Source organism: Podarcis raffonei, chromosome 5 (assembly GCF_027172205.1).
Source record: "Podarcis raffonei isolate rPodRaf1 chromosome 5, rPodRaf1.pri, whole genome shotgun sequence".
In the NCBI taxonomy this organism is placed as follows: Eukaryota; Metazoa; Chordata; class Lepidosauria; order Squamata; family Lacertidae; genus Podarcis; species Podarcis raffonei.
In genome coordinates, this window is record NC_070606.1 from 40,691,359 (window position 1) to 40,704,415 (window position 13,057).

The 13,057-nt window shown below is 41.4% G+C and overlaps 1 protein-coding gene across 1 annotated transcript in view; it reads right to left on the reverse strand.

Moving 5' to 3' along the window:
• Positions 1 to 3,694: 3,694 nt before the first annotated feature.
• Positions 3,695 to 13,057, reverse strand: part of LOC128414087 (gamma-aminobutyric acid receptor subunit pi-like) — a 44,412-nt gene continuing 35,049 nt past the window's right edge. Inside the window, exons 7-10 of the mRNA XM_053388800.1 lie at positions 12,770 to 12,907; positions 9,269 to 9,421; positions 7,252 to 7,445; positions 3,695 to 4,422 (exon numbers count right to left, since the gene is read on the reverse strand). Coding sequence (XP_053244775.1) covers positions 4,114 to 4,422; positions 7,252 to 7,445; positions 9,269 to 9,421; positions 12,770 to 12,907 — 794 coding nt within the window. The 3' untranslated portion in view covers positions 3,695 to 4,113. The remainder of the gene's footprint in view (positions 4,423 to 7,251; positions 7,446 to 9,268; positions 9,422 to 12,769; positions 12,908 to 13,057) is intronic.

Sequence of the window (13,057 nt, forward strand, 5' to 3'; positions counted from 1 at the left end):
ATTTTCTATGTGAGGGATTCGTGTATGTGTGAAGGAACATTCAACAACTTGGGAGTCTGAAGTATTGCTGCCCATACATTTAGTTTTCTAACCACCTCAGTGAAAATTCAGCCGAAGCTGGTCCTGAATGTGAAATTCTACTTTATTTATTTAGTTTGTTAACATTATTTATTAGCTGCTCTTCAGCCAAAGCTGTCAGGGTAGCTTATGAATAAAAACATTAACATGACTATTAAAAAACAACAACACATTTCAGAAGACAGTTCAAATTGTCACTTCCTTGACACTTCCCTTGTTCTGCTTGTTTCAGACAAAAACACGCTGCCCAATCTTCTGCCACCCAGCAGTACATGTGGGCTCCCATTTGGCTCCTCTTTCCCTGTCTGTGGTCTAAAGCACTGAGCCTCTTGGGCTTGCTGACCAGAAGGTCGGTGGTTTGAATCCCTGCGATGGAGTGAGCTTCTGTTGCTCTGTCCCAGCTTCTGCCAACCTAGCAATTCGAAAGCGTACTAGTGCAAGTAGATAAATGGGTATTGCTGTGGCGGGAAGGTTGACGGTATTTCCGTGCACTCTGGCACTCATCACGGTGTCCCAGAAGCAGTTTAGTCATGCTGGCCACATGACCCGGAAAGCTGTCTGTGGACAAACACCGACTCCCTCGGCCTAAAAGCGAGATGAGCACCGCAACCCCATAATCACCTTTGACTGGACTGAACCATCCAGGGGTCCTTTACTTTTACCTTTAACCTTTTCTAGCCTAATCTGATTCTGGCTACATTTCTTATTATAGTCACCATGAAATAGCAACGCTCTGCCCACCTCTATCTTTATGTGCCTAAGCTACAGCTGATATTGATTGTATGCCTGTGCTTGCGCATCGTGCTGTTGATCTAGATTCATTGGTATAGATTTTTCCTTCAAAACACAATAGAGTGTATTATGGCACCTTAAATAAGCAGATTTATTGTGACATAAGATTTATAAACTACAGTCCATCAGAAACAACTTTTCTTTTTTGTTTCGGCTTTACGTACAGCCCTGCTTCATTGATCACTGTACATTTGTAGTCCACCTGTCAGTACGCCATGCCTTCTGTACATGTGAATGTATAGGAATCTGGTTCCTTTGATTAGTATATTATGCCACATATTGCTTTTTCTAACACAGGAGATTTATACTGGTATCAGAAAAAGAGAGTGATTGAAACATGAGCAGCCATGCATGATTTTCCCTGGGTACGAAGCCCAGTCTATAGATGGAATGGTGCAGACACAGCCTTCTCACACACAAGGCATTCTCCATAGGAGAAAAATTAGCACATGCAACAGCTCTCTGTATACTGGATCCATCAGATTTCCTTGTAAAAGTGGTGACACAAATTCTTACATTTCTTCGCAGATAAGAACGCAACTATTATATCATTCCCATGCAGCACAGTAAGGAGATCGTCTTTCAATTATTCACCAACGATATTGCAATAATTAATTCATGGAACAACCCGTTTAATTAGCCAAGCAGATTTTCTGCTGTTCACAGCAAGACATTCTTCATGGGAAACCCCACAAGATGGCTTGAATTGTCTCCTGGTGTTAAGCTGATCCTACAAGTGTTGCCTTTTAAGGGATAGCAATGTGCTAAGCTTATCAAAAAATATATTAATAATTAACCCGGTTACCTCAATAACACAGCTAGAATATTCAGTGTATCCCTGTAATATTTTGAGTATGAAGTGATTGGAACAGCGTGGACTGAAAAGTAACTCCCAAGTATTTAAAATTATTAACTTGTTCCTTTAAAAGGTCTTTCCAGGAACCTGCTATAACTGTATATTCCTTTAACACCCCTGTTTGACAAGATCTCTTGCAAGTTTTTAGAATTAAGGTGATGTACTGCACTAATGTAAGGTGTGTAAGAAAACACTCAGTGCTGGATTTTTTTTTAGGCAGGTTATTGGAAATGCACAAGCAGAATTAAGATGACAATACTATCTCACAGGGTTATTGTAAGACTAAAATGGAGGGTTGAGAACCAGTGTTATGTCACCTTGAGCTCCTGGCAGGAAAGGTGGATTTATACATATAATAATAAGTTTTTAAAATAACAATTTTTAAAGCCTGTTGCAGCAAAGTCTTGAGGAAACTTAAAAGGTGAACAAATACATCATAGCATTTTGCGGACCAGAGTCAATAAGATGCTAGGGTTAAATAAGCATTTTACCAGCAGCCTCCATTGGCTTTCTTGGAGGAGGATAGAAAGCCAATATGTGAAATTCTATTAATTACCTGAAACTTTATTACTACTAATTATATAATGGTAGTTAAAATAATAGGTAGTTAAAATTATAGGATGCACCAAAGCACCCATTTTTGACCCTCTTCATTTCAGGACATGAATTTAGTTGGTAGTGCTTACTACTGCCTTCCAAAGACATACTGGTGATCTAAAAAGCAAATATTTATTATTAAGGGGGGGACCCCTTGAAAATCAATAAAGGCAATGCACAGTAAAACTCCTACCCTATTCAAACCTACTTGTAAGTAAGTCTCGTTGAATTCCATGGAACTTATTCCCATATAAGTGAATACAGGATTGCAATTTAAATCACTCGATCTGATAATGTATATCTTTTAAAATAATGTTGAAAAGTATTTCTGGTTCAAGAGATGCCATGGTCTGAATATATACATGTGTGTATGGAGAGAGAGAGAGAGAGAGAGAGAGAGAGAGAGAGAACAACAGTTTCTTAGTAATCCTATCAACATTGTGACAATGTTTACTTTGTTAACTGCTCCATCTAAATTGTTTTGGAGGACATGCCAGGTTGTATAACAGCCTTCCTCCAGAGTTGTCCTAAATAGAGAGGTTTTCCCATCTAAAGCCACCCACACATCCAACCAAGAAGACAGAACAGTCAATTGCCTCCATCAATAGTGTATAAAAGGAAGGGGCCCAACAAATGTGCCAATAATTATTCTAATATTTTCTTCCACTTGATAGGGTGGGCATTTCAAGGTTACAGAAAACAATGGTGGTGGTGTCTTGAGTGCTGTATGGACAGAGGCAGCCCTTGAGGTACTGCGGTCCTGAGTCTTGGCCTAGTGGTTGTTGGGGTTTTTTGCTCCAAGCCATGATGATATGCCAAGGCTTGTTCTTGGCTTACCTATCATGGTTTCCTTGAGCAAAGCAAACAGTGACCACCAAGCTGAATATAACAATGATCCAGGGATTGTGGTTTGCTACCTCTGGGTGCTAATGTGGAGGGGGAAACAGCCATGGTAAATTGTTAACTATTGTTTACTTTGACATGTGAACTGGGCCTGCAAGCATGGGGACTGAGACCACCAGACTTAAAATCCCAGTAAAGAAAAGATGCGAGCTTAAGCCTTGTGGAGACTACATCTGGGAAAGGCATCCATTTTTAGTGTCTTCTCCGCCAAAAGCCATCACAGAATTCTTCCAAATATTCATTAAAAATAAGTCTCTTGAAACCTGGAGTAGTTTTCTACAAGGATTTAGTGTGAAATTCTGTATTCTGCTGGTTGCATTCATAAGTTCAAACTTTAACATAGTGATTTTTACTGTTTTGTGAAAACATTTAATTGGCACTGATAGAGCTTTGTTACATAACATCCTTGAAAGTCTATGCATTATTGACAATGCCAAAGGCAATAAGATATTGAAACTAACCAGGTGGCATGGGGGCAGGATAACACTTCCTTCTTGTTTTCATTTTCAGACATATTAATCATCACAGCCTCACACTAGTGTTATGCCAATTTCAATTTTACAAAGCTTTACAGGTAGTTAAAAAAAGTGTTGTGCCATTCAGTAAATGTTACGAACAATAGGAAAATGCATGCTAAAAATGAGGTCAATTTAAAAAAATACAGTCATTTAACAGATGACCAGCAATAGATTTTTATACTACAGTAGTCTTAACAGGTGGACAGTAATTTAACCAGAAACTCAACAGAAAAACTACTCAATAAAATGACACTCTTCTTTTGATATTGTAATGCCCTGCAGAGTAAAATCTTTTCCCTGACATAACTCTGTGCACCTGTTCCCCTTTGCTACACTTGCCACACTATTCCATGAGAGGTTTTCAAAAGCTTAGAAATACAAATAATAAACCCAGTAAAAAACATTTATTATGATAAATGATAATGGGAAGGAAAGCCGGGCATAATTGTCTATGTGGTATGGGTTTTTAACATGAAAGCAGTCAAATATACAGAAGAGTCTCTTCATCACTGCCATTGGTGAGTGACACCGGCTGTGTTTGCTTTTCTCCTCTTTTCTGCCTCTAGAGGTTTTGGTGAGCTTGTCTGCATCAGCCTTGTTAATCTTATCAGCCTTGCAACTGTTGGCAATTGCTGACAGAACTCCATTGATCTCCTCTTCAGCCTCATCATCCTCCTCCTGGTAAGAATCACAATTGGACAAAACCACTTGTTCATCAGTTCCATAACACACATCCTTTAAATATCAACCAACAATCCATTTTATCTAAGGGCTACAGATATACCAGTGCTTGGAACAAAACTAGTTCAGTTTAATAAAGTTCACTGAATTCAAGCGCTGAACTACACCTGAAACTAGTGCCCATATTTGCCAGCTGAATGGAACATGAATGACATTTGTTTTGGGGCAGAATGATTTCTAGGTCATCTTCAAATTCATTCTCTTACATATGTATTTTTTTCTTCTTCACTCTTTAGACTCTTTGGGACTTGAAGCTTAAAGATTATAATTGTGGGGGAAAGTAAATGAAAACCATTCACATTTGTCAGATGCTGTGGTGGTTGCTCGTGAGTCTTTTACAGGTTTTATTGTGCAAACTATTTACAGTGCAGATCTACCAAGTTCATGTCCGTCTCAGTGACTTGCAGAATCCGGGAGTGGCCCCTTCCGGCTTCTCCCCCAACATAAGAACTTCAGCACCCCAAGTCTCCTCCTCCCCTCCTTGCTTTTCACCCCTCTGTGCAAGCTGGGCGACGGAAGTGGCATGCCTCCCTCCTGGCCAGCCTGGCGAGGTGAGGTGCTGGGGCTCTTAGCAGCATCCTCGAGCCCTCTCTTCGCTTGGCTGGCCCCTTCCCTCTCTTCCTCACTGGAGGTGTGGCTTTTCTCAGCACTGGAAGAGGAACTGCTCCTCAGGAGTTTCGGAGGCTCTCTGTATCCCAACAGCCCCCCTGCCTCCCTTCCCTGTTCAGATGGCAGTCCCCTGACAACATTCCACTGTGTGTGTTTAAATGTTTTCTTAGGCTTCTTAAGAAAAAAAACTACACTTCAGCTCAGCAGGTTTTCTGGGCACAGTGGTAGAGTGGATAAGGACAAATAAGCTGGGTTTGAACCTTCCCCACAAGGACTTCTCCATACACATTGATGAAAAAGGCAAATCTACATGTGCTTTACCAAAAAAAGGGGGGTCTTTTCTTTGTATTTGACATGAAGGAAACAATTCACATCTACAATGACCTTTGATGTTCTGGGAATCTCATCTTAGTCATGGCAACTAGGTTTTGGATCTGGCCAGATCTGCCCTTGGCTATTTAATTCTGCATTTTATTCACTAATCTTCTCAACATTAAAGTGGATCAGCTTCACTTGCGACTTTCCATTACGGCATAAACAATAATGTTTACATTTCTTAGACACTGGTGCCGTTACTTAGAAAATAAAAATATAAAATGCTAAGGGAAGCAACCTCCTTATCACTCATTGTAAACAGAAATGGTACAGATGATCATCTATAAACTTTTATGGACGCATCTACCTGGGCTGTTTTTCTTTTTTAGAGTGCTTTTTTTCAGTTGGAGGTATCTGGGTTTTTTTATGCTGAAATGATTTTTTTTATTAAAAAAATTGTATTAAGCAGCAGGTTTATTGCGCAGCGGGAAAGGATGCTAAACACACATTCTTTTTTCTTTTCCAGTTTTCTGAAACTTGTTTGCAGGTGGCTGATGCTTTATCAGATTGCTTTTAGCTCCTTTATGTTCCCTAAGAGGAAGCTAAACCATGTGTGAAATCCAGCATCTGGCATGGCAAGTTATCAGCTTAGTGTCTGTATGTTAGAATATGCTCTTCTCTAAGGAACCTTAACAAGACGCGTTTCTAGCACAAGTTTACTTATCCTATTGCCCTAGCGAAGAGAAGAAAGAGAATCTATAATAGAATGACAAATACCTATCTGCTATACAAAATCTAGAGTATCAGGGGACATTTAAAGGACTGCTGAGGGGCTCTGAGAGAGAGAAGGGGGGAAATTAAACTGTTTCACATTATGAAAACCAACCTTGCATATCAAAAGGGAGCTCAACTTTGGAGCGTATTTTTAAATAGTAATGCTATTTACTCTGCTCTCCGTTCCTGCTCCTAAGGAGAGAATAGCAAGCAGATGGCAATATAAAAGGATATAAAAATCCATTGCAGGATCTATGGAAAGCAACTGCACAACAGCTGAAACCTACTGGAAATGGCATCTGCTGCTGCTTCTTGCGTCTATTAATGGATGTGTTTGTTCAAATCCAACAGTCCACAGGATGGCTGCGCAGAGCTGCCTGCAGTCCCGGGATCAGCGCACTTCTCCCCATCACCAGCCCCACAAGCTCGGGGGACAGCGGGGAGGCAGAGCGCGCCTTCCCGCTGTTCCCCGACCTGGTTCTTCCAGCCCCGCACCTGGGGGGGAAATAAAAAAAAAATCTTTATTTCCCCCCCAAAAAACTAGGTGCGTCCTATGGGCCGGAGCGTCCTATGGGGCACAAAATACGGTAAATAACACAAATTAATACCAGACATCAGCTATCATTAGCAGCAGCACATAAAGCTCTCTGATCAGGAGATGAGACAATATTAATAATAAAAACATTCTTTCAAGGTCTTTCTGAGCATTGAAAGGCAATTGGTTCTTTATACCCACCAACTGCTGATGGTTTACAGGGCAGAGCTTACCCTGATGATCTCACCTAGCATTCTTTTAAAAGTGCTGGGTCCAAGCCATATAGGATTTCAAAGTGATGGTCACCACTTTGAATTGAGACTGGAAAGAAATTGGGAACCAATCTGCAGTGAATAATAGCAGAAGCAAGGCAAAACCTGGTCATGCTACAGCAGGCAGGGAATGTATGTTGTAAAGAGCTGCTAAAAGTTGGAATCATGATATGCTTTCATAGCAGAGGAAGCAATGGACAGGAGGGTTTGAAGAGAGGCTATGGAAATCAGTAAATGGAGGAATTAAAACAAAACAAATACCTTTGTGAGTTTCTTCATTCCAGATCGATTAAGGGTGCAGAAGTGAGCTACTGCATACTCCAGTAATGCGCCAAAGATAAAACTAAAGCAAATACCCAGGTAGACATCAATTGCCTTGATGAAGCAATTAGCATTAGGAAGTGATGTCCTGGCTCCCATCATAAGAGTTGTCATGGTGAGCACAGTTGTAACACCTACAGAAACAAAACGAGAAATCAGAAGTGATCTTCCATGATTAGCAGCAACACCATCTCCTGCTGCCTCTGAGCAGAAACTGCTCAATATTTACTTGACAGTGAGGTCTTCTGTCATCTCATTTTGACCCACCTCATTTGGAAGAAAATGCAGAAAATGTTTAACGTATGAAAATTTTGAGGTGTTAATAATACTTTGGATGAAGTTTACGGTAAAGTTCTGCACCATGGTCAAAAAGGAGCAGAGTAAAAAAAAGTAAAAAGTGAGGGTAAGAGATGTCTGAATTACTCTCTAAGTTAGTCTTGGAGAAACGATGTATAACATTGTGAATTAATTTTGGTGGTGAAAGGGAATACAAAGCCACCCAGTGAGCTTCATGCCAAGTGGGGATTGAACCCTGCTCTCTGAAGTCCTAGTCTGACACTGACCACTATACCACTATACTTCCTTTCACATGAGCCACCATAACATGTAGACAGGCTTCGTGAGCACATGTTTTTCCATGTAGAAAGCCCCAAGTTCAACCCTTGAATTCTCTGGTTAAAGAATCTTTGATAGCAGGTGGCTGTAAAATCTCTCTCTCTCTGATCCTGGAGAGCCAATGTGAATTAAGAGTCGATGCTCTTAGACAGACCTAACTCGGTCTATTTCCATATTTTGTTGTTGCCACCTTTCCCACCAGTGCATGAGCCACATCTGATCATTACCAGTTTGAAAGAGAGCTATGTACATAAGGACATGCAGAGCTCCCTCCAAGGCGAAAGGAATGCTTCATCTGCCCATGCGGTGACCTTCATACTGATGCAGATCATGTGTCAGCTTGGGGACTTGGTGAGGTTGGTCAGTAGCTAGGGCATTGGTACCCAGTGGACAGGGCTAGCTCACTTGTACTGAATGCCGGAAGAGGGACACTGAAGTCCTGCATCCCCATGAAGTGAGCATTGCAGAATGCATAGGAGATACGTGCACCACAATAGCCCCACACAGGCAGTCTACTTCTGGGTAAAATCAGCCTGTAGTGAGGGAGGGAGGCTGTGCATGCAAGCTCTCCCTTCCCCCAACACTGTCCCCACAGCCCCCCATGAGTTGGAGTAATATCCCCCACATGTTATAGGCAGTGATGGACACCAACTTGGATGGCTTGAAAAGAGGATTAGACAAATTCATGGAAGATAAGGCTGTATAGATGGCTGCTGATCCGGATGGCTATGGTTTACCTACGCCTACACAGTGGCAGTATGAGTTTGAGTGCCAGCTGAGGGAAACCACAGGAGGGGTGAGTGCTCTTGAGCTTGACTCCAGGTTGTAGGCTGTCCACAGGATGCTGAACTCAATGGACTACTGGTGGGTTCTTCTTGCATTCTAATGATACAGAGCCTTGCTTTTTCAGGTTTCTAAATAGCATGAGGAGCTTACACAAGAACAGCAGGCTCCTCTCTGCAGTGGTCCTTCTTCCAGCTCGTGGAGGGTGGTGGGAACAGTAGTGGTGGAGCCACTCTTCCACACATGTTACTTTTACCCAAGAATAAAAGGCCTAACAGAACCAATGTTTCCACTGTTTCACTTGCAGAGTGACTCTAGAAGTTCATTCCAGCACTGGCTGAGTAACATGAGGCTCCTTAGGCTCACTGCATCTGCCCTTCCCAGTTTCTAGGACTTGTCTGGTTAATGTACAGAGGAGCTGGAACATAGATCCCATGGTTCAAGGCTTACTGCATTACATAGGTGGTGGAGAAACAAAAATGCAGCAGCTTCCTCCATGTTAAAACACCATGGCCTAGCCAGGGGGTGGGCAGTGCATCTGTGTCTTATTGTAGCTCACCTATGCAGATTCTGGCTGGCACTGAGGACTGGCTTATCCAGAATGACACCCAGGAGAGGACAACCAGCAAGCTGGATGGTACATATGTTTCAAGGATAAAATACAGAATGTTCCTCTTGAGCTCAAAATGGAAGACTAACTTTGGATAGTGCCCTGTGTAGTGAATAAAGACAGAGATGCAATAAGTCATTTAGATTTCTTGAGAATTTCTTCTTCATGTGCAAGTTTAAATAATATTTTAAAGCTTCAGATCAAATCTTTATTATTATGACCAGCATTAAGAAAACAAGGTAAGAAGCACACAGAACACATTATTTTAAAGCTTCACAATTTTTTAAAGCACACAATTACCAACTTGCTAGTTCACCCGTCATACTTATATCTAATTTCTATTTAGTGTTTGCCCATCACTCTAAGCCAAACCATGGCTTAGTGCATATGTGTGAATCGGCTGGCCTCTGAAGAGGAGGCAGAATTCACTTTGCTTCTCCCCATGCTTTTCAGGTGGGTGAAACATGGCAGCTAACCCAAAGTTTGGCTTAGCGTGTCTTCCAAACCTGAGATGGTCTCCTCCTTAACCACAACTTGGCTAAGCTGCCAGGGGCGTCACGGTGATCCACCCAGGGTGTCAGGGCGGCGCATACCTCTCCTCACAAACAATCCTCTCCAGAGACTTCTGGCGTTTTACAGTGGTACCTCGGATTACATACGCTTCAGGTTACAGACTCTGCTAACCCAGAAATAGTACCTCAAGGTTAAGAACTTTGCTTCAGGATGAAAACAGAAATTGCGTGGTGGCTGCGCAGCAGCGGGAGGCCCCATTAGCTAAAGTGGTGCTTCAGGTTAAGAACAGTTTCAGGTTAAGAACGAACCTCCAGAACGAATTAAGTTCTTAACCCAAGGTACCACTGTAATGGTCTTTATTTACAATATTTACAATGGTCATCAAGAGTTCATTATCATTCATCAGAGTCACTCAGTTCAGGCACTGGTAGAGGTCTCTTCTTATGCCGCCAACACCTCACAAAATGCAGGAATTTATCCCGCCTTTCAAGTCTCCTCTTGTCCAGCGCCTTGCAAGAGCCATCTAAATCTCTCGCCAGTCTCTGATCCAGAACTTAACCCTTGCTGTCCCTGTGGAGCTGTTGGCTCGCTTTCAGCCTCTTCCTGTCTCTCTCCCTCTGAAGACACTGCCCTTCCTTCGCTTGCTCCTCCAGCTCCCTCTCCCTCAGGCACAGCGACCTCTTCTTCTACCCTGAAGTTCTCTCCCACATCCGGGGAACTCGAATGTACTGACTCAGCCCTGACACAGGGGAATGCTGCAGTGAGCTGCCCACAGAGTCTGCCTGGCAGACGCAAGCTCCATGCTGCCATTTTGGGCACCGCATAACTCCCAGGAAAGACATGTGGCTTGGGGCAGGCCTACAATAAGTGCCGCCCCCTGCAGTGTGCCATTTTGTCACCCCCCCAGGGATGACACCCAGGGCAGACGGCACCCACCCTTCCTATGCCCCTGTAAGCTGCCTAAAAGCCTGGAGATACAGCAAAGCAGGTACAAGTTGCTCCTCTGGGGCCTATGTCTGCTCAAGGAAGGACTACCACCCTGCAAATTTCATCTGATTGTAAAAAACAAATGTGAAATGTGAAATAAAATTTGCCTACTGAAATTAATGGGAAATGATTTAAATAAATAAATAAAACCTTCCCCCCTCTCTCCCCCATTCCAATCAGGCACACAGTGAAGAAAATGGCTGGGGGAAAAGCATGGAAATCAATCAAGCCACCAAAGGAAACAATGAAATGAATTGATATTATTTGCACATCCTTATATATATATATATATATTATATATATATATATATATAATATAATATAATTTGCACATCCATATATATATATATATATATATATATATATATATATATTAAATCCTGGCTATACTTCATTTATTGTTAGAAAATATAATCCTATATAAATGAGAACAATGGCCTGGACTTTGGTTTTCTTTGCGTTGTTTACATATTCTCTCCCTGAAACATTCAGAAGTGAACATGTATTTTATTTTCTGATGAGCGAACAGGTTCTGCTTTCTCTCTGGGCAGAGCAGCAATATGGAATCATTAGCCTTCTTTGAGCACGATGGCTAGCCAGCAGCGGAAGCAGTGAGGAAAGCAAGCAGATGCCACTTACGTAAGAAGCAAGATACTGTCTGAACATGAAGTCTGCTAGTGGAGATCTGTATTTTTATACCTATTTATAGGCATTTGCTGTTTTAATGTGAGTTAGGACTTCGAGTAATGATGTTTCCTTAGTCAATGATGCTCTCAAATAAAAATCTTTAGTGGAAGGCAAAAGATTTATACAATCTGAGCAGAAACCAGAATATAAAATAAAAATGGTACAATGCACGTTGATTGAAACTTAAATGCAGAAGCATATTATTGAGTTGTGAATCACAAATGTAATAGCTGGGATGGTATGTAAAAAAAGCTCTATCTTCTGTGTGCAGCAAATGTGTGCAGCATCCAGAAGGAAAATAATAATAATAATTCAGTGCATTGGATTGTTCTTATCACACTGAGGCATGCAATCGGGGGGGGGGGGGTTTGGACCTGACAGCCTTCAACTGTGAGAACCAGGATTTGCAGAAGATACAGCTCAGAGAACCTATTAATGGTTCCATCATCTAAGAGTGTAGCGGCCCCTGCAGGGAGAATATTCTTGGTGGTGGCCCCCAGAGGATAGAATCAGCTGCCTGCCGAATCTCATCAATTTCAGCATTTAAATGAGCTTTAAAGACATGTTTATTTAGTCGAGCTTCTATTGTTTAATGTGCTTAATTTATTTCAATTAGTTTTACTGGTTGTTCTAATAGATTTGGGGTTTTTTTGTTTTTTGGGAGGGTATTCTTCTTGGTTTGAAAGTTTTGTACAGATGTTCTCTGCTAACAGAGACTGTAATCCTGTATACATTTACTTGGGAGTAACCCACCCCCCACCTTGAACTCAGCAAGACATCTGAGTGGGCATGCATAGGAATCAGACGACTTGGTATACAATAAAGGTTTTTAGTCAAGCAGTCAAGGTCCAGCAGCACAGCCAAGTTTTTTAAATTCATCATCATCATCATCCTAAATTTCTTTAATAAACTCAAGGTGGCATATAAAGGATTCCCATCCAGTCTACCATCCAGACACTGGCCAGATCCAAACCTGCTTAGTTTCAGCAGCAACATCTCACTATTTCATGTATTTTACTATTATATTTTTATTCTGTTTTAATGCTGTGACATCTGTTAATTGTTGTGTTTTATATGCTGTTGGCCATTCTGGGTTCTTCTTTTTTTTTTTTTAAGGTATAGAATATGAGAAAGAAAGTAAGCATCATCATCTGCCTTCAGACCATTCCCAGCTAGCTTTATTGAAGTGAACTGGAAAGACAGAAAGGTCAAGAAGTAAGTAGGATTTTATGACTGTAAATGAACTCTTGAAGAGTTACCTACCTGTTTCATAGACAGCTTCAGAACTAGAGGTATAGTGGTCTTCTACTGTGTATTGCGCCAATCGAAGGGTTTCTAAGCCTTTAACAGAATCATTTCCCCTTGTCCAGTAAAACATGACATCATTTATGTTATAACCCCCTGGGAATAGAAGAAGAGAGGAATTTTACTAAATATAGAAAATGTGTTTGTGTCCATATATGTATATGTCTTCTATTTTCTGGCAAAGCTTCTGTTAATTTCACTTCATTTACTGGTTTCCCAGAGAATCCTAGACTTTAGGATTTTAGT